Below are 22,270 nucleotides of genomic sequence, written 5' to 3'. Positions count from 1 at the left end.
CCATAAAATAACTGCTAGCAGTGCGGGGTTCGTTAGGAATTAATTGAAAGTATGATCAAAGGGAAAGAGGCACTGCAGGGAAAAGCAAGGCCATACAGGAACAGAATGTGGTCACAGCACACTAACTGCAGCAGATGGGACGGGCGCAGTGAAGGGAGCGCGGTCGGCATGCTGCGGCCTTCAGACCCGACCAACAATCTGCAGCAAGAAGACTCGGCCTCGATGCAGGAAGGTCACAGCGGAGAGGGTGGCCCGTCAGACAGGACAGGGGTAGGACAGGCGAGGGAGGAGATGAGCCACCAAGATGAGGGACCGGTTTCTAGCTGACAGAACCAAAGAAGAAGAGCTGTATTTGACCGTGGTAACCCACAGCGCAGGTGAAATAGTGCCATGAGTAAGCCTGGAACGAAGTGGGAGAGGTCAATGACCCTAACTCTCACCTGTTAAAGCTGGAAATCACGAACAATGTCTACAGATAAAACCCAGAAACAGAAGTATAGGGAAGAACATTATTCACCAAAAAGGAGATTAAGTACTAGACGCATCACACACACAGCTATGAGACTGGGACTAGGTATTGATTTTCCCCGTACAACTTTATTTCCTCTCACTGGATGCACGTAATGCTTTATTCAAACCTTGACATTTGAGACAAGCAATCAAATCTAAGAGACAAGCAATAGGCCTATGTCCACCCCGGCTAGAAGCTCATACCCCCGACTAAACCTCTCTCCCTTCCAACTGGACTCCTCCTCTTACCCTCCTCCAGATGCCTTGAAAGAGCTCAGAATCCCCAGGTTCTATACAGCCCACTTTCCTCCACGAGACTTCACCTGCTTGTCACCAACAGCAAGAGCTAGCAGAAGTCAGACGTCCAAAGAACTCAAAGGGGAAACGTGGACCCTGTTCACCACGAAACCCCCAGCCCCAGCCAAGCACCAGGCCCAGAGGTACTCTGCAAACTCTTATGGACCTCAACCCTCTGCAAAAAGCCCAGTGCCATGCACCACCCAGGACTCTAAAGTAGAACCGGGGAAGGGGGGGGGGGTCTTTCCCACCCTCTCCTCCCCTTCCTGCTACCGCATCCAGTCCACAGACCCCTGGGGATCATGTTCCTCCCCAACCCACCAGGCACCAAATCACCAGCACCAGCCAGGGCTTCTTGCTGCCTCTCTCCTACATGGTACTCAGTTCACGTTTTTATTGCAAACTCACTTTTAAAATTAAACGACGCAGAACCTCCCTTTCCACCTCTGGACACCTGTGTACTCAGAGTCAGCCAACAAGGGCCCAAATCCAGCCCCATGCCTGTTTTTCCAAATGCAGTTTCACTGGAGCGTGGCCGTGCTCACTTGTTTACATATTATCTGCATCTGCTTTCATCCCACAGTGCCAGAGCTGAGCATTTGTGACACAGCCCATGTGGCCCACAACACTTTAAATATTTACCGCGTGACCCTTCACAGTGTGCTGACCCCTAGACTGGGTGACACCTCATGCACCTCCGAACTGGAATACGATGCAGCTCCCAACCACATTCCGCCTACAGTCCTGCCCATTCCCGCAGATCCCACACACCGCGGCACCCGTCCTCTTCCCAATGCCCTGTGGGTCCCACCACGTTGCTGCTCTACGGCCTCCACAGCGCCCCCTGGCTGACACAGGGAAAGGTGGCCTTTCTCATACCTTAACCTGTGCAATTCTGACACATCCAAAATCCTCCTAACATATGACTTGAGTTCATGTTTTTATTTTAAAATAATTTTTTTAATTTTTATTGCTTGATTGATCTTAGAGAAAGAGGAAGGGGGAGAGAGAGGAGAGAAACATCGATCTGTTGTTCCACTTAATTTATGCATTCATTGAGTTGGTTCTTGTATGTACCCTGACCGGGGATCGAACCCACAACCACGTCATATTGGGAAGACGCTCTTTTACACTCATTTTAAAACTTAAACAAGTGCTCGCTTCGGCAGCACAAACACTAACATGTACAAAAGCTTTCATATCACCACCCAAAGCAGAAAATCATTAATACTTGCCCATGCACAGAAGATAATTCTACAAATAAACATAATGAAAAATAAATTGTAGTATTTAATTTTTTAAATGGGTAGCATACTGCTCGGGTCTAAAGTCTGCTTTCTCTTTGTTAAAAAGAGATACTAGAAAATAGAAAAAAAAATGCAAAAGACAGCTTAGCACCAAACTCCACCTGCTCTCAGAGACTGAATCAGGATCGAAGAGGAAGCCAGAAGGGAGTCACTTTTTCAATAGAGGATCCACAGTATCCAACGCCAAGTTCATATTCCCCCTAAAACCAACTCACGCCATTCCCTCTTCCGAACCCCACTCCCCAGCCCTTCCGGAAACACCTCCGGCCACACTAACAATGAACAACGCCGCTCCCGCTATGTACTTACTATGCAAAGTGAAATAAAATTTTTTGAATTATCAAAAAATTGTGAGAGAAGGATCTTAAGAACTGAAGAACCTTGAATTAAGCGGAGTTGTCCTCAATGAAGACACCTTCTTTGAACCTTTCTGGAATGGCCCAAAACAGGGTCAGAAGGGTGTAAGAAACAGACCCTCTGCCCTAGCAAGGAGAACAGTTCACATCTCACAGAAGAGAAAAAACCAAAATCTAGTCTCAGAAAATCTCCCAATACAGCCTTACCAGGTCACTTATTGCCTAAGAGAAAAGGTTTTCGCAGAAAGATCAACCACCTGAAGTTTTCCTTCATCTCCCCTAAAGGCTCAAATGCCCTCATCTACCAGATGCAGGTGTTGGGACCTCAGGAATAAACTTTCGCACAGTTCCATTTACTGTGGTCATTTCCCTGCAGGCGAAAGACCTGCCGACCCAAAAGGACATCTTCTACCCCACCCCAGGTCGGCAACACATCCCTCTGTCCAGATGAAGCTTTATATGGATCCCCAATAAATATAAAGAAGGTTCTCAGACATCATTTTGTTCAATGTCATTTGATTACATTGATGAGATGCCAGATACTTAGCCTATAGTAAACCTGATTTCGTTACGATATTTTTGCTTAAAGGTGCAAAACCTATCAACGTTAAGTGGGGATTTACTGTACAGGTAAATGCTGATCAGTTTTAGAGAGGTGTCTGCAAGCTGCCTCGCCCAGCCACTCCCTCACCCCCACTGGCCCGCCCAGGGCACCCCCAAGGATCCCTAAGGATCCACGGTAGTTTGAAAAACACTGCTATTAATCCTTCAAGTTCTCTCTAAGAAAATGGCTTCCCCTCTGCCCGTGTGGAATGAGAGCACCATTTACCCACCAGGGGGCAACGTACCAGAGCCTTGGTTGGAGCCTAAGAGAATGGAGGAGGGCGTCTCCCTGGAGCCAGAAAGGTCGAGGGTCTAGAAATACAAAGAGAGAGAGATGGACTCAAGGCACTGGGGCCAATGCAGTCCCCAGAGAAGCCCCGGGATCCGTGGGGGTGCTCATCTCTGCCCCCAAGGCACCTTGGTGCCCTCTGCCTGACATGTGCAGGCCGAGAGGCCAGCTCAGCTGGGGAGGCCCTCTGCCTATGCTGTCTCCAGACTGAACAGGCTGGAGCACAGCACTGGGGTGGCCCCTTTCTCAACCCTGCAGCCTCAGCTTCCAGAACATTCCCTGGTTCCTCAGCTTCACTCACTGACCTACGGATCCTCCAGAGTTTTGCCCAAACAGGAAGTCTATTACTTCAAAAATTACATTAATTCACTTTTAGTTCGCGTTAACCTCTAACTAGGCAAGCTATGAATAAAATCAAAGGGTTCTGACTAATGGGGTAATGACTTATGGGTTTTTTTTCCCTAAAATGTACTGAAATAAATGCGTAATGACTAAAAATGTAAAGCATTCTCCATGTGCCACCTAAAATCATGTTTACAGATGATCCATATTACATATTCCAGACACCAGGAAACTAAGAGATGCAGCCTTCACTGTCCCATATGGCAGCCACCAGTCACATGTGACGACGAATACTAAAATGCATGGAAATGAAATACACTTAAAAACTCACGTCCTTGGTCACACTAGCCACAGTTCAAGTGCTCAGTCACATGAGGCTTAGCAGCTGCCATCCTGGGCAGAGCCGATACAGAACACGTCCATCATCACAGAAGGTTCTACTAGACAATGATGTTCTAAACCTCGACCGCCGGGGAGCAGCTGTCCAGTCACACGAATGTCAACTTGGGCTCCACATTCCTACGCCCCTGCCCACGTGCCCACGGGTGAAAAAGGCGACCTACTCAAGACTCATCCCCACCTGCAGCCTGACTGCCCCACCTTGAAGACAGATAAATCTACTACCGCAGGCAACTTTCCGGGGTGGCGAGAACATGGGGACAGATCCTGAGATTCTGCCTGGTTCACAGGACCAGTGTCACTGGCCAATGGCGTGCGGATACTCACCGAGCCACTGTCCTTGCTTTTCTCAGCAGATGTCTCCTTCTCTTTGGAGGCGCCAGCTGTTTCTGGAGGGGTGGCCTGCGAGCTGGAAGAGGTCCCCTGGGATGACTTGTTTAGTGTTTCGTTGTTCACCTCAGTATCGGCTTCCTGCTGAGGGGCAGTAGCTGGGAGGAGGGGGAGAAGCCGTGTGTAAACCTAGTGCCGTGGCTTCCGGACGAGCAGGGATCACAGCTATGCACCTGGCAAAGTCGGACCCAACCAGAGGCCCAGCCGAGGGGGGCCCGACTTCCAAGTTTTCCAGAAGCTGAAATCCAGACCTTGTGTTTGAAAACATGCTCACTTTTATGGTAATTCACATTTTACTAAATAATTCTGAAGATGAAAGCACGTTCGTGGAACGAATGAAGGCCGAAATCAGGGGCCAGCTACCGCTCATGAGGAATTACAAACTTCATCAACTCGAGCTTTAGACCTATTTGAGCCCCGAGGAATCACTTCCTTCTGAGGCAAGGCGGAGATATCCACTTGAAAAGCAACATGAGGTCAGAGGCACGAAGCCTCGAGAGACAGCAGAAACTTGCAACAAAAAGAAAAAATGGGGCATTTGAGAGGAATTTCGGAAGGATGGCCATGATGATGCCACAGAGAAGGGAAAGCAGAAGGCAGTCTGGCCATCTCATAATAACACATACAGGGTGATCAGACACATTCCAGAACTTAGGGGAAGGTAACTGCACAGTAGGAAGAGATGTAAAATCGCTACAAAGAAAACATCCCCCACTAAGGAAGGTGAAAGGGCACCGCAATGTATGGCTTAACAATTGTCTTTTTAAAAATAACGGAAGGTCAGCATAGAGCAGAAGTGGGCAAACTGTCCACAGGTGCCACCTGTTTTTGTAAATAAAACTTTATGGGGACACAGGCACGCCTGCCAAGCAACAAAGCGTCTATGGCTGGCTGCTTTGGCCCTACGAGAACAGAGCTGAGCAATTTCCACAGACCACGTGGCCCACGAATCCTCAGGTATTTACTTCCGGACCTTCACACACAGAGTCTGCCCACCCTGGTTTAGAGAGAGCTTCTCAAACTCAGTCTCTGATACTTCCTTTGAAAAGTTTGCCAATCTATAGACATCCAACTTGTCATAGTACTCATCTTCTGTTTACATATGTTCTTTAAAATGAAGACTTTTAATTCTAAGCACATAAAGCTACTATTTGCCATAAATAAAAGAGAGCTGTAAAATATTCTTAAAATTAATAACCCTAACTGGACAGGGTCTCCTGGCGGAGTCCCCCCGCTTGCTCGGCGGCAGAGACTACCAGACTGGATTAGTTCCACACCAAGACTTTTCCCTTCACGTCAGAACTGGGAATGCTTATTGGAAAACAGGTTTTCTCCATGTCAGTACCACTGACACGTTGGGCCAGCTCACTCTCCGCTGTGGGCAACTGCCCTGGGCACTGTGAGGTGTTTAGCTGCACCCCTGGTCTCCACCTTCTAGATATCCGTGGCTCCTCCTCTGTTGCTGTAACCACTACAGATGTCCACAGTCAGAGCCAATGTCTTGGAGGGATGGGACACAGACGCTAAACCCCACTAAGAACCACTGCCACCCACAGGGCACCAGAACCACCTGGGCTGTCGTGACAAGCCCCACACTCTGGCAAACAATGCAAAGAAACCAGCGGGTCCGAACACCCGCACCTCGAGCCTCTGCTCCATGCGCACGCTGCTCTGTGTGTGCAAGAGACACAGCGCGCATGTGAGTGCGAGGGCCGGGGGCCGGGCGAGCCGCCCCTGCCAGGTCAGCCCCCTCTGTGGCCCTGCGGCCCCTCGGGGAGCCGAACGCCTGCCCGCTGCCGCCGGGATGGCAGCAGCCAGGTGGGAGTACCTGACTGGGTGCAGGACTTCATGTGCTCGGGCCAGTGGGCCTGCTGGCAGGGGTAGTCGCAGTAGCTGGTGTTCCAGCAGCAGTAGAAAATGGCCTCCTTCTTGCAGTTGGCGCACCACTGCTTCTTCTTGGTCTCGTCCACCGCCTGCTGCTTCTCCAGCTCCAGCTGCTTCTTCACCTCGGCGATGAGCCGGTCCCGCTCCTGCTCCAGGCTCTGCCGCATCTCCGCCATGGTCAGCTCTGGCGGAGGAGGGGAGAGGACACCGGCTTCATCGCCTGTCCCCGCACCCGGGTGCAGGTGCAGGGCCGTTCGGACCACATCAGATGCAAATCCCGGCTCGGAGATGCCGCGGCTGAGTGACCGCCCCTCCCGCCACCGCCCTGAGGCCCAGTGCCTTCATCTGTAAAATGGGCACTCATCGCACTGACCTCATGGAGCTGCCCATGATCTGTGACGGCAACAGGGTGCATCTCAATGCTGACACAGCAGTAACGAGAGCCCCACAGGGGTTCTGGGGCAAAGCCGTCAAATAAACCCTCAAAGCAACTTGTCATTAAACTCGCTTTGAATTTTATCAATATTACAAGCCTTTTCATCTAGCGAGTAACTTACACAGAACCTATTATACGCAGACATTGTTCTAAGCACTCTCTAGTACCTCATTTCCTTTGGATACCGATCCTATGAGGTAAGTACTACTACAATGCCCTTTTCACAGATGAGGAAACTGAGGCACACAGCTATTCAGAGCAGAGCTGGGACTAGAACTCAGACATGCTTTCCCTTTACAGTGTGGCTAGTGGCAATGGTGAAAGCTACCTGATAGGGCATCTGTGGCTGACCGTTGTGCTAACAGGACAACCAGTGAACTGAGTCACCTGAGATTTCTCTAATCCTACTTCAGACAATAAATCTATATCTGCACTCCACCTGGGAGCGATCTGCACACTCATATAAATGGTTCCTCAGTTTCTGAAGATCCTCATCCTGAAATTAAAAATGGAGCCTTCCAAAACAGACCAGTAACAAAAATTAACTGCTTGTCAAGAAGACACCACCTGTGGCCAGACACTTTTCCGTCACTCACAATCGCCTTTTACCAGGAACCGGCAACCCACGGCCAGTTCCGGCCAGCCCACACATATATTCCCCCTCAAATGTGCAGTGACTATTTAAAAATGGAGAGATTCTGCATAAAAACAGATTGTTTGATTTGGCTAGAAAAACATGTAGCAACAACACCCAAATAAACTTCCTGCATATAGGATTGGAGTTTTGCAAGGTGTGATTTCAACATATGTCACCAGTGAGCAGATGGGCACACCTGGACACGCCTCCCCAACAAAGGTAGCCTATGATTTCCAGCATTCTGACTTTGAGACTGATATTATATGAGGGTCTGCTCTACCGTTGGGGGAGGGGGAACTTTTATTAATATTATACAGAACTGTGGGTGAAACACCAATCAGTGTAATCCAGGGACCGACAAAGAAGCTGTCTACAGTGAGGAGTGCACAGGCAGTAGGTCAAGACTTAGTGAAGATACTCAATAGTCAATGATTAAAGGAAGAAGTCTGGACCCTTGTTGGTTGGCTCAGTGGCAGAGCATCAGCCTGGCATATGGATGTACCAGGTTTGATTCCTGGTAAGGGCACACAGGATATGTATCCATCTGCTTCTCCCCCTTCTCTTTCACCCCTTCTCCTCCTGCAGCCATGGCTCTATTGGAGTAAGTTGACCCAGGGCGCTAAGGATAGCTCCATGGCCTCCGCCTCAGGCACTAAGAAGAGCTCAGTTGCTAAGCAATGGAGCAATGCCCCAGATGGGCAGAGCATCGCCCCCTGGTGGACTTGCCGGGTGAATCCCAGTTGGGGCAGGTGTCTGTCTCTGCCTCCCCACTTCACTTAATTTAATTTAAAAATAGGAAGAAGTCTAGACTTGAATCATAGCTATATGATTTTGAACAACTTCCTTAACACAGTGAAGTTTCTCCTGAAAACTGGGATAGGACAGCCCTTTACCATAAGGGTTTCTGTAAGAAGTAAATGGGCTAGTTCCTGCAAAAGCACTTGAAACGACTCCTGGCACATAGTTAAGAGTATAATGAGCAGGAGCTGCCAGGACCGTCACTGCTATTATTTTGTTGCCAGTGTTGGTGTTTGCAGAGAGGAAAGGAAGTGCTTTCATACCTGCTTTCTGCAGGTGGGACTCTCCAGGAGTCTGTGGTCCAACCAGGAGCACTACAACCCCTAGCCCACATCTGACCTAACTCCCATCCGGGCCTGACTCCCGAGGTGCGAAGACGTCCACATCCCACACCCTGCCCAGCACAGACACGGTCACCGGGCCTCACCCAGGTTGTGTTTCATCTCGGACAGCTCCTGCTGGTGCAGCCACTGCAGCTTCTCTATCTCGATCCGCAGCCTGCGAATCTGTAGCGGAAGAGGAAGACTTATGAGGCAAGTCCGGGCGCCGCGCACCCACAGAGCCCCGGAGCACACTCACTGGCTGTCAGGGTGAACCCTGCAGGCAGCCTGGGCCTATGCCGACTTGCACCCGGCTACGACACAGGGAGACGGGCCAGTGGATTAACCCACGTTCACAGAAAATTGTTTCAGAAAACTAAATACAAGCAATCCATCTTTACCAAGAAATAATGGCACCAGGAGAAGCCAATTAAAATGAAAACAAGGACCAGATTTTCATAACAAGTGATACGTAAAAGGTTTGATTAGGACTTTGGTCTACAAATCTAAAACTAAATAAAAGTAGCACTATTTTATCTCTTACCTAACATTTTAAGTGGGGTCTACAGTCATTCACCTGAAACTCCAAAGTCTAATATCTCAAACCCAATTGGTATTTTGGGGCAGAGGGAGAAGTCTGGGGCCAAAAAAAAAAAAAAAAACTCCAGGAAGTGAGAGAGTCCCAAATTAAACAAATCAAAAGAGGCCCACACCAAGATACATCATAATTAAAATGCCACCCTGACCAGTAGGCTCAGAGGTAGAGCATAGGCCCAGCATGTGGAAGTCCAGGGTTCAATTCTCAGCCAGAGCACAAAGGAGAAGCGCCCATCTGCTTCTCCACCCCTCCCCCTCTCCTTCCTCTCTGTCTCTCTCTTCCCCTCCCACAGCCAAGGCTCCATTGGAGCAAAGATGGCCCAGGCGTTGAGGATGGCTCTATGGCCTCTGCCTCAGGCGCTAGAATGACTCTGGTTGCAAAAGAGCGGCGCCCCAGATGGGCAGAGCATCGCCCCCTGGTGGGCATGCCGGGTGGATCCCGGTCAGGTGCACACAGGAGTCTGTCTGCCTCCCCCTCCTCACTTGAGAAAAATACAAAACAAAACAAACAAACAAACAAAAAACACAAGGCCAAACGTTAAAGACAAAAGGCAAATCTTAAAAGCAGCAAGAGAAATAAGGGAGCTCTCATAAGATTGTTGCCTGATTTCTCTACAGAAACTTTGCAAGACAGAAGGAAGTGGCAAGGAATATTCAGTGATGAAAAGTGAGGACCTACCACCAAGAAGACTCTACCCAGCAAAATCATCATTTAGACTAGAAGGACATATAAAGAAATGCCCAGACAAAAATAAAAATCTAACGGAGTTCATCACCACCAAATCATTATTATATAAAATATTAAAGGGTCTTCTTTAAGAAGAAAAATATGAATAATAAAAGGGCAATAAATATATATGTATCAATAATTGAATCTAAAAAACAAAATAAATGGCCTTAGCTAAGTAGCTCAGTTGGTTAGAGCATCATCCCAGTACACCAAGGTTGTGAGTTTAATCCCTGGTCAGGGCACATATAAGAACAGGTTGGCCTGACCAGGCGGTGGCGCAATGGTAGAGTGTTAGACTGGGATGCAGAGAAACCAGGTTCGAGACCCCGAGGTCGCCAGCTTGAGTGCAGGCTCATCTGGTTTGAGCAAAAGCTCACCAGCTTGGACCCAAGGTCGCTGGCTCGAGCAAAGGGTTACTCGGTCTGCTGAAGGCTCGCGGTCAAGGCACATATGAGAAAGCAATCAATGAACTACTAAGGTGTCACAATGCGCAACGAAAAACTAATGATTGATGCTTCTCATCTCTCTCCATTCCTGTCTGTCTGTCCCTATCTATCCCTCTCTCTGACTCTCTCTGTCCCTGTAAAAATAAATAAATGAATAAAGGCAAGAAAGAGCTTTTCACAGAAAAAAAAAAAACAGGTTTGATGTTTGTGTCTCTCTCTTCCTTCCCCTCTCTCTAAAATCAATAAATGAATTTAAAAATAAACAAATAAACAGAACAGAAATACTCAAGATAGAAAACATTTTGACAGTTGCCAGACAGGAAGGGGGATAGGGGAACGGATGGTCAACGTGAAGGGAATGAAAAGTACAAACCGGAAGTTCTAAAATAGTCACGGGCATGTCAAGTACAACACAGGAAATATAGTCAATAATAGTCTAATAACTATGTATGGTGTCAGGTGGGTGTGAGATTTATCAGGATGGTCAGTTATGTAATGTCTGATCACAGGGTGGACACCTGAAACTATTATAATAATGTATGCCAATTAAAATTGAAAAATTAAAAGTGATTCAATGTTTTTTAAAAATTAACAAACAAAAATGAAATGGGGTGTTTTGTTTTAAAGTCAGAAGGTTTTTCTAAAGTAACACTTATCCCTCTTGTTGGATGTCCCCGGCATAATCAGAAAGTCAGTCATATTAGCAAATATCCAGGCGATTCACGGATTTCTCGTGGGGCCTCTCACAGGCCTTTATATTCACATTGTTCTCTGTTGAAGGCCTCTCGGGGCACCTTCCTGAAGATTCTGTCTTCTTCACCTGAGTGCCAGCCTACCCCTGCCCAGCCCCCATCGGTCAGTGCCATTGCATGGGGTTCCCACACTTCTCCAACCTCACTTTCAGTGACCTCAAGAAATCCTGCCACCTGAGATTTCTCTTGGTGTCCTGTTGGCACCTGGCTCCCAGTGAATTAAGCCTAAACGTTCAGGGAGGCCGATTTTTATAAGCGGACATTTTAACATTTCACCACTCAGTTCCTTAGGTGACCACAGACACTGTGGAGGCTCAGTGCACAGGTCCTTAGATAACAACAAGGATCACTTGTACAAAAAAGTCCCATCTTACAGAAGATCAAGGAGCCCGTTATAAATGGAGTGAAAAGACCAGGCTTCCAGTTTCCCCAGTGGGTTAACTCAGGCTCTGGTCAGGCTGTTTCATGAAAAATAAACAGATCAATGAAGGAATACCCTCCCCAACAAACCATCAGCTGACAAGCCTGGTGACTAAAGCAGGACCCTGGAGGGATTTCTGGAGAAGCCTCCTCATGGCGCATTCCTACAGCAGCCGGTAAAACACGTGCAGCAGGCCCTGGCCGGTTGGCTCAGTGGTAGAGCATCGGCCTGGCATGCAGGAGTCCGGGGTTCGATTCCCAGCCAGGGCACACAGGAGAAGCGCCTATCTGCTTCTCCACCCCTCCCCCTCTCCTTCCTCTCTGTCCTTCTCTTCCCCTCCCGCAGCCAAGGCTCCATTGGAGCAAAGATGGCCCGGGCGCTGGGGATGGCTCTGTGGCCTCTGCCTCAGGCGTTAGAATGGCTCTGGTTGCAACAGAGCATCGCCCCCTGGTGGGCATGCCGGGTGGATCCCGGTCATGCGCATGTGGGAGTCTTGTTTGCCTGACTGCCTCCCCGTTTCCAACTTCAGAAAAATATGATACAAAAAAAAAAAAACACAAAAAAAACCCACGCGCAGCAACTAGCAAGTTTAGCAAGTTAATGTGTCATCTCTGACCTCCGCGATTGTGCTTCCGGTAGTGTTTTTAGAAAGGTCATTATAGATTTCAGTCATCGTTCCTTTTATTGCATCCATCATCTGAAAAACAGAAACAGAAACAATTCAGGAGACCACTTCTCCAGGGCCTTCCTAGACGACACACTTCTAAACGCTATCTGTATAAAGTGGCGGTTCTCACCTGGGGGCTCGTGACTAGTTGGGGAGGGATGGGGGTGGCTTCTACCCACTGGCATCTAGTGGGTAGAAGCCAAAGATGCCCCTAAACATCTCTGTGCACAGAATGACCCCCACGACAAAGAACTACCCAGTTCCTAGTGTCACTAGTGCTGAGGCTGAGAAACCCTGATATGAACCAGAGTAAGGAACACCCACAAGTTCGCTGTCTCATAGTTTAGACCAGTGGTTCTCAAACTTTTTGAAGTTGGGGCACATTTAAAATCCTACAAATAATTGTAGGCACACTACATGCAAATTTCTGAGAAATATGTTATAATAATTAAGTCAAATATTAAAGAAAAAAGAAAAGTCCAAGCGTACTTTTGTGGTAAATGAAATAAATACGACAAAATTAAGTTTATTCTGATATTAAAAAAACATTTTATGTTACACTTTTTTTGAATTATGCTTTTTAGAATTCGTAGAAAAGAGAGGTTAAAAAATAAAAAACTGACAAAAGTTATCTTTTTATATATAGATACATTCTTAGTAAGATTTAGTAAATTCGGGAGTCCCAGAGCAAGTATGTTAAGTTTTTTCATTCTTGTGTTTATGAGAAACATGAGCCTGATGTGTCCTAGTAATTTCTTCAATGTTTGGGCATATATTTGAAAGGCAGACTCTCATTTCCTCGTCAATACATTGAAGAATTCCTTTCTTTTTACTCTTAATTGTGTTGAGTGCAGAAAACCCCCACCATACATATCATCTTAACTTTACACCAAACAAAGGATAGAAGAAACTTGCCTCCAGTCTTTTCTGGGAACATTGGGGGTAGTATAAACAATCCAGCATCACAGCTTAACAGCCTTTTGCAACCTAATCAGGCAAGTGAGGTGGGGGGTTGGGCAGACTGTCAGTTTATAGCCAATTCCCCACACCTCTGTCCCCAAAAAGTCTAAATTTCAAAAACCCTGTTGATTTTTTGGTCCCCAACAGGCACATATTTCTCTGGAATACCATAGGGTGCACCTGGAAATCTAGAGGGCACCAGTGCACCGACGCACACTTTGAGATCTGCTGGTTTAGACGTAACCACAAAGCTAGTTTCCATAGCCACAGGCTCAACTGGAGAGGCCCAACTTGACCAGCACAGTGGGCTCAAAGCAAGGATTATTTTGTTTTATTATTGTAGTTTTTTAATTTTTTTCCCCTTAAAAAAAACGAAAGTTTCATTGAGATATCACTGCTACCTCCTACAATTCACCCATTTACAGTGTGCAGTTTAATGGCTCTTAGCATATTCTGAGTTCGATTACATCCACCACCACCATCAATTTCAGCACCTTTTTATTACCCCAAAAAGAAACTCCACCCCCCCCTTAGCCTTCACAACCCCCAAGGCCCCATTAGCCCCCAGCTCCCGACAGTCACTAATCTGCTTTCTATCTGCATGGATTAGCCTAAGCAGCAGATTCCACACACATGGAGTCAGACGACGTGTGGTCTGCTGAGATGGGCTTCCTGGGCTCAGCACACTGTTCTCAAGGTTCGTCTGTTCTCAGGGCTGTATCAGGACTTCATTCCTTTCTATGGACCAATAATATACAATCAATCATCCCTTGCCATATCGTGGTTTACTTTTCACGGTTTCGCTGTATCGCGAATTTTTTAATTGTATATATCTAATTTTGTATAGTGGATTTTTTGCTATACCTGTATTATGGGATTTTGCAGTATATAGGTATTTTTATATATTTATTATTTTAATTATTTTTGCGGCAAACTAAGTGTGGGGAGGGTTTATAAAGCCTAAAAATATATATAAATAATAAAATAAATATAAAGTCGCTACTTTGCGGATTTTCGCCTGTCGTGGGGGGTTCTGGAACCTAACCCCTGCATAGACAGGGGACCACTGCAGTCCATTGTGTGGATGTAGTGGTCTGTTATTTTAATGCCTCGGATGAGAACATTGCCTTTCCGGTTTGTGTCACTCTCTGACTCAGGGAGGCATCAGCAAGTGTGTGACATCAGCTCAGGTCCACAGAGCAGGAGCACAGATAGCTGATGACCAAGTGGGTTTGCAGGATGAATGTCTCTCCTCCCTCCCACGTGCTGGCTGACCCCTCCCGCATCGCAGGAGAAAGAGGACAGGACAGAAGAACAAACCGGGTCTCAGGCCTGGCCTGGCTGCCGTCGGGTCCACCCTGTGTGCCCCAGCTTGACCGCAGGACAAAGAGTGCCCTCAGAGTTGATGCCCGCGGTCTATCCCCACCACCTCTTACCACCTCAGTTTCCCTGGGCGGAAAACGAGGACCACAGGGCCCCCTCGGAGGGTGTGCACAAGGATTACATGAGAAACCCACGTGCGGACTGTGGCTCAGTACCTGCCACAGAGGAGGTGTTCATGTTAGAGAAATACCTGTTCACCTGGTAGCTTTTCTACATAAAAATAAATTCACATGAACATGTCATTGTGAAAATTCTGCCAACCCCCAAAACTGTAACCCCAAATTCAGCCCGAAATGGGGGGTGGGGGGAATGAACACAGTTTATCTGTTGATATCTCCGGCCCGCCACACTGGGACGCCCGCCGCCAGCAAAAACACCGTGCTGCTTTCTGCAGCTCTGCGGTCAGTCATCCCACACGGGACCCTACCCCGTCCCAACCATCCACATCGATGTAGAAAAAAAAAACGCCTGACCTGTGGTGGCGCAGTGGATAAAGCATCGACCTGGAAATGCTGAGGTCGCCAGTTCAAAACCCTGGGCTTGCCTGGTCAAGGCACATATGGGAGTTGATGCTTCCAGCTCCTCCCCCCCTTCTCTCTCTCTCTGTCTCTCCTCTCTTTCTCTCTCTCTGCCTCTGTCTCTCCCTCTCCTCTCTAAAATGAATAAAAAAAATTTAAAAAAAAAACCTGTTTTACATGAAAACTTTAGAAAAATGGATGAAATCCAATCCATTTCTAATGCCATGGTTACATTCCATTTGAAGGAAATCACGAGTTGGTGGGCTGACTTTCACTCTTCCAAATGCAGCTGAGAACGCAATGTTCACAAAGAGCGCCCGTCTGCCAAAATACACAAATCAGGGTCTTTGACTCGGGGTCACCTCAGACAGGAAAGTTCCCTACCTCCAAAAACATGTCCCTGTGTTCATTCTCTGAACCGCAAAAACAACAACAACAAACTGCCATCAAAAAGTTCCCGCCTAGATCCTGCTATCAGGAGTGAAGTGGGAGGCAGAAGGTCACAGGAAAAATGGCGGCAGGAGCTGTGAACACTGGCTCAGGGAGACCCACTGCCAGATCATGGCCTCGGTGTCCTGATTTGCAAGTAGACAGCTTGGTCCCACCCAATCAGTGCAAGGTGACACTTCAGATCCAAACAGAAGAATTCAGTCTGGGAGACCCTCAGTAAACACAGGGTCTTCCCTCCTAAACAGGCCCAAACACCTGTGACTGTGAGGTCGTGACCCTCCTGGTTCCTGACATCCCACCAGGTCCCCGGGGACACTCACTTTGCTAGTGTACTTGGCGATGTCTGCGGCGACGTCGGCTGAGGCGGTGGCGATGGGAAGGTCTGCGTTGATTGAAGACGCAAGGGTGCTCGTGGACCCTGAGCTGGTGACCAGGGGCGACGATGTTGTACTGGTCACCAGGGTGATGGTGGAGGTGGACGGGCTCTGCGTGATCTCCTTCTGCTGGACAGCTAGGGAAACAAAGGGCCCCTGGTCACCCCACTGCTGCGGGAAGGGCCCGTCCCAACACAAAGCTGTGGCGAGGGAATGACACCCGATGTGCGTACACCCTGCGAGCTTTGCTACCTCCAAGTGACGCAGGCCTCTCCTAAACCCCACTGCAGCCAGGCTCCTCTGAGCCCTCACACCTGGCCTATAAGGACTTGAACAAACACTAATAGGGCTTCTAACAGCTCCAGGCAAGATCCCTAGGATGACTCCAGCCCCCCTTAAAGTGCCTGCCTGAGGAAGCTCAAGGCCACCCAAATAACTGACTGTTCCAGCCAACACCCGAAGATAAGGCACCTGTCTTCCGACCTCGGTGGGAAAGTAGGAGCCTAACTTTGATAGGTATCAGTTAGTAAACCCAGATGGGTTTCACACAGACCAACCCTCGCCTCCCACATTTTGTCATTTTCACTTCCCTGGCTGTTGAGTCCCTACTCACCCCCCTTGCAATTAGCTCATTCTCCCTTTAAACATCCGGTCACTTCTGTACAAATCCAAGTTGACTACTTCACAATGGACTTTCTCCCTATTGCAAAAGCAATACATGACCGGTTCAATTCTATCCTAACCACTGTAACGCATTTCCAGCTTTGTTGATCTTTGACACAAGACAATGGAGACATTGAGAGCCATCCCCTCAATGAGCCTCTTCTTGCCTAAATTCTTCTGGGGAGGTTTGTAAGCTGATGGGGTATGAAGATAGAAGCCTGGGACGGGTCGCCCCAATCTCAAAACCCTAGGGGGTTCAGTTCTGCCCCACCACCTCTTTAAAGAGCAAGATCATTCCAGCTGTACCCCACCTTTGCCTGTCCGACCTTCCAGTCTTCCCAACTCCCCACTCTTTCAAAGGTTTCCCCGGGAGCTCCAATGTAGAAGAATCTGGCTGCCTCTCAACCTGCTGACCTGATGCGCCTCTTCAGAGCCCTGCTCACTAGGGTGCACTCACTACACCCGAGTTTCAGTCAAGGAGCCAAACTTTCAAGGGTCTAGATGCAGGTTCCCCATGGAGTAAGAGCTATGTCAGTGCTCACAACAGCTGGGCAAATGGGGACCCATCTGATGAGCGCTTTGCCCGCCCCTCCCTCGGCTCCAGATAGGGCTCCCCCTGCATGGCCAGAAATTCTGATTCTGCAACTTCAACACCTGGCTCCCAACGCTGGCTCCTCTGTGGGTGTGGCTAATCCCTAATCATCCAGGTGGCCTTCAATACCAACTTCTCACTGTACTTTCCCCCCCCTAAAATAATGCCCAGAGGTTCCCAGGTGTGCACAGGACACTTACACAAAGGTATGCACTGCTGACAACAGGGAAGGAACAGGAGTGCTTTTTAAATAAACTAGAAGACTACGCAGCAGTCCGAGAGAGTAAGGTAGAGCTGTGGGTACTGATATGGACGGCCCTCCAAAACATGCTGATGGGTGGGGGGAAAAAAATGGTACCGTTTTTATGTTTTAAAAAAGAAAAAAAGGAAAATAAAAACTAGTATTTTTATGAATCCATATATATAAATATATATGCATACATGCATAAAAACAGGTTCATGGTTCACAGTGGCCGCTGAGAAAGGGAGAAGCAGTCCATCGGGACCATCAACTTCTGCGTCAACATCTTGCCCCCTTTCTAAGGAGCACAGACACACAGATCGCCGGTATAATGGGGAAAAGAAACCGTGAAATCAAAGTAAAAAAAAATCAACTTGCAAAACAATTTTTAAAAAGAATGCCAAGTGGGATGCGGAGGGCCGGGAAACAAAACAGGAACTGAAAAAAAATAAAACAATGGTTGTTTTGTTTTGTTTTGTTTTCTCCTGCCGATGTGGCAAAAAGGGGGCGGGTGCCACGAGCGCAGAAGGGGAGCCGGGTACCTTTCACAGCCTGTCTGGTCTGATATCTCGTCCCCTGGGAAGCCTGAGGCTGCGGCTGCTGGCTCTGCTGCTGCTGCTGCTGCTGCTGCTGCCGCTGCATCTTCTGCATGTGCCACTTTTGGGAGGACGTTTGAAACTTACTTGATGAGTTCCACACGACCCGCTGCACGGCCGGGGCAGTCTCCTTCGGTAAAAGCGGCCTCTGCTTTTTCACCGGGCTTCCCGTGGTGGTGGTGGTGGTGGCGGCGGCGGCGGCGGTGGCGGCGGCCGGGGCCGTGACTGTGGACGTGGTGCTGGTGGTGACCGTGACACCAACCGTGGGAGTTTGGGAGGTCGAGCGGGTAAGAACCGGTGTTTCGGGGGGAGACGGGCTGACTGCCATCGTGGACAGCGGCGGAGCCTTAGCTACGGCTGAAGCCCATGCGCGGAGAAAAACAAACAAAACGTGGGTTTGATTCCGGTTGGCCGGGGGGGTCTCTACACAACCTAAAGCCAGGAACGCCCGGCAAACCCTGCTGCCCACGATGCCCCAAGGAACACAGTCGCCTTATTTGCCATCTACCTCAGAGCACAGCTCCTTCTGTGAGGCGTGGTCCCGTCTGAGACACACACCAGGGCCCCTGGGGGAACCAGACCCAGCAGACCCGGCGCCTGCCCTCAAGCTGCCCATTGGCTCCCGTGAACAGAATCACTGCAAGTGTCGATTCCTAAAGTTAAGTGCTTTGGGCAAGGCCCAGACCAAGTTCCTCCAGAGATGAAGAGAAACCCCTGGGCTAGAAAAAGCAGGTACCGGAACAGCTTCCCAACGACCAGCCCACTGACCACCACTGACCAGCCCCCTGACCACCATTGACCAGCCCACTGACCACCACTTAGCCTTGCAGACACAACAGCACCCGCTGAACCTCTTCTGCAGCCGAGACTGGTTTACCTATTGTGTGGTCAAGTTTAAGTCTAAAGCAGGTTGAATATTTTTTTTTATAAGTAGGTTGCTTCAAATAAAAATATTCATTATGTCAGTAATTATGCAAGCAGGACTTGGGAAACGCCTGAAGTTTGAAGAAAGAGTGGGTCTTCCGGAAGCAGCTGGGCTACAGGGGTTGAGACTTCAACAGGCAGAGACGAGAATTTGGAGGGGAACAGCATTCGCCAAGATGTCCTCAGGAACAGGGAGCGCGCTGCACTTCAGGAAGTGAGGGCAGGCAGGGAGGAGCGGCCGGAAGGCAGGTTAGAGTCGAGAAGCACTGAGCAGGGCAGACTGGGATGACCATGTGAGGGCTCATTTGTAAAAGCGGTGTCAGTTATCACTGCAGAGGGGTTCCAGCCACTGGGGCGGTGAGCCTCCCCCCAGAGAGGAGTCCCCGGGAATCACACACAGAACACGGGTGCACATCAGTACCCCAATCTTAGGCAATCAATGTGCCTGTACATCAAACTCCTTTTAAAGAGGATTCTGCTTGTCTTTTTAGATTTTAGATCTAAAATTAGATCACCTGGAAAAGGCACGAGCTTGGTTAGTCTAGGGAAGATTTTCAGTGACCTATGGGTCTTGGATAGCCAAGGAAATTGAGAAGATAAGCCGACTTTTCTGACTGGGGGGCTTTCTTTTTCCTGGTGGTTATCACATCCGACTGGCCCTTCCGCCCCAATGGACAGGAGTGTTCAAGCAAGTTCAAGGGCAAGAACATGGGGTGGGGCTGGAAGAGGAGCTCTTCCTGCAGTGAATCCTTTCCCAGGACAACCTGTCAGACACTGGATAGAGCCCCTGCCCTTCCAGGGACACAGGTGGCTTTGAACCTGGCCCTTCCAAGAGCCTGCATGGGTCAGTTGGTCAACAAGATTTCTAATCTGCAGAAGTACCTACAACGCCTCCCCCTTCTCTGCCATGTGACCAAAGACATATGGTTGTTGTTGGTTAGCTAGCCTAATCCCCACTTGCACAAAGGGCAACCACAAAAAGGTCCTTCTCTCTCCATGCTTTGTGAAAGCCAACAGTCAGCTTTGCATATGAGTTCTGTCTCGGCAAGAATCATGCCTGGCCCACTTTTCCAAATAAAAAACTAAAGTGTGCAATCTGAAAGAGTTCAGGCTCAAAGTACTAAAATATTTTAATTTCTAGGGGATTCTGATAGTTCATGAAGAAAAAAAATTTAAAGGTTATGGAAATTTCTTTTGTCCGAGAAATTCAGTGTCTGATAGCCTACAGCCCAACAAAGGGTGAATCTCTTAAAGGCCAGCATACCAGAAACTGCCCCATCAAATCAATCTATCGTTCGCCCAGCATGTGGAAGTCCCAGGTGCAATTCCCGGTCAGGGCACACAGGAGAAGTGAGCATATGTTTCTCAGCACCTCTCCCTTCTCTCTCTCTCTCTCTACCCTTCTCTTTCTCCCATCCTCCCACAAACATGGCTTGGTTTGAGCAAGTTTGCCTTGGGCACTGAAGATGGCTCCATGCATGCCCTCACCTCAGGCACTTTAAAAATAAATAAATAAACAAACAAAACAAAAATGCTTCGTTGCCAAGCAACAGACAGCGGTCCCAAATAGGCAGAGCACCGCCTGGTAGGGGGCTTGCCGGGTGGATCCCAATAGATCAGGGTACATGCGAGAGTCTGTCTCTGCCTCCCAGTCTCTCGCTTACTTTTTAAAAAATATATACTTATTTCAAAGTTCGGCACTGTCTTGTACATAAAGGAAGACCTGTTAAGAGAAGGATGGGGCCTGACCAGGCGGTGGCGCAGTGGATAGAGCGTCGGACTGGGATGTGGAGGACCCAGGTTCAAGACCCTGAGGTTGCCAGCTTGAATGCGGGCTCATCTGGTTTGAGCAAAAGCTCACCAGCTTGAGCCCAAGGTCACTGGCTCGAGCAAGGGGTCACTTGGTCTGCTGTAGCCACCTGGTCAAGGCACATATGAGAAAGCAATCAATGAACAACTAAGGAAGCGCAATGAAGAATTGATGTTTCCCATCTCTCTCCCTTCCTGTCTGTCTGTCCCTGCCACACACACACACACACACACACACACACACACACACACACAAGTGAAGGATGATAATTACGTTACAGGTTAGCAGAGCTCTGTCATTAACCGAGCTCCCTTTGCATGCTGGAGATCACTAGCTATAAAGTGGTTTTACTATCTGAGGATTCATATCCTACACAGAAAGAAGCTGCATTCCCAGCTGGAGATGAGTTGGAGCTCACCACAGCACACTCCAAAATGCCCTTCACTAACAAATTTACAAGCAAAAACACGTTTTTGAAAAGATGCTCTCTCCATTGCAGAGTCAAACATGAAGCTGATTCTTCAAGACCCAAACCCACCAGGGGGCTCTGGATTTAAGACTGGTTGGTTTTGCTTCAACCCCTAGGAATCTGCTCTAACTGAATTATGTTTTAGCATCATCTTCAGCTTAAATCCACCCCAAAACTCGGGGTTCCCTGGAGAAATTTTCCTCAGGTCTCAGTGCAAGAAAGAGCTCTATTTTAATCAACTAAAGGTTTTTTATATTTTTTGGAAAATATGACATCTTTTAAGAGACTGTGTTTCCCTGTTTGCTTTGACTGCTGGGAAGCTCACAGCCAAAAAGAAACCCTACTTTGATCATTCTTACGTCTGAAGCAGTATGTATCTCTGTATATAAACTTTCCCCAAACCTCTCACTATCCTGCCATCAACTTTTATACTGATTTCACTTGCATTTTTTGTCTCATGATTATGTATTCTTGTCAATCTGTCACAAATCCTTTCTTGAAGAGGAAGGGGCATAAACCAATCAATAGGAAGATCTGTTCCAGAAAGAAAGAAATGGTACAAATATTCATAGGAGCACCCAAATTTGGGTTGTATCACCCAAATAGTCCCACAAATGGAACAAATGCTACTACTCCTATTATTCTCTGAAATATTCCACAACATGATCAACGTCTTCAGAGACCATTCATAAATATAAAACAGGGGTCCCCAAACTACGGCACACAGGCTGCATGCGGCCCCGAAGCCATTTAAACGGCCCCCACCGCACTTCCAGAAGGGGCACCTCTTTCATTGGTGGTCAGTGAGAGGAGCACAGTATGTGGCGGTGCCACAAAGCGCTGCATCACTCACATACAGTACTACTTCCAGTGACGCAGGATGCACGCGTCATGGCTCCAGAAGCACATCATATCACTTGTTACGGCTAGCAGTGACAAATATGAAACCGGCCCGACCAGGCAGTGGCGCAGTGGACAGAGCATTGGACTGGGATGCGGAGGACCCAGGTTCAAGACCCTGAGGTCACCAACTTGAGCGCGGGCTCATCTGGCTTGAGCAAAAAAAGAAAAGCTCACCAGCTTGGACCCAAGGTCACTGGCTCGAGCAA

The 22,270-nt window shown here is 48.4% G+C and overlaps 1 protein-coding gene across 23 annotated transcripts in view; it reads right to left on the bottom strand.

The window, feature by feature from the left end:
* ZMYND8 (zinc finger MYND-type containing 8) overlaps nucleotides 1-22,270 on the bottom strand; it is a 122,407-nt gene that overhangs the window by 4,207 nt on the left and 95,930 nt on the right. For 11 of the 23 annotated variants that reach the window (XM_066234211.1, XM_066234217.1, XM_066234213.1 and 8 more), the window contains 6 exons: nucleotides 17,905-18,315; nucleotides 15,813-16,003; nucleotides 12,131-12,211; nucleotides 8,676-8,754; nucleotides 6,322-6,561; nucleotides 4,431-4,591 (listed from right to left, as the gene is read on the bottom strand). In XM_066234211.1, coding sequence (XP_066090308.1) covers nucleotides 4,431-4,591; nucleotides 6,322-6,561; nucleotides 8,676-8,754; nucleotides 12,131-12,211; nucleotides 15,813-16,003; nucleotides 17,905-18,315 — 1,163 coding nt within the window. Of the gene's footprint in view, nucleotides 1-3,318; nucleotides 3,386-4,430; nucleotides 4,592-6,321; nucleotides 6,562-8,675; nucleotides 8,755-12,130; nucleotides 12,212-15,812; nucleotides 16,004-17,904; nucleotides 18,316-22,270 lie in introns of all 23 variants that reach the window. The other 12 variants (XM_066234220.1, XM_066234227.1, XM_066234210.1 and 9 more) reach the window with 3 other exon arrangements.

Source organism: Saccopteryx bilineata, chromosome 6 (genome assembly GCF_036850765.1).
Source record: "Saccopteryx bilineata isolate mSacBil1 chromosome 6, mSacBil1_pri_phased_curated, whole genome shotgun sequence".
In the NCBI taxonomy this organism is placed as follows: Eukaryota; Metazoa; Chordata; class Mammalia; order Chiroptera; family Emballonuridae; genus Saccopteryx; species Saccopteryx bilineata.
Note: the sequence above shows the minus strand (reverse complement) of the source record. Positions and strands in the feature narration are given on the sequence as shown.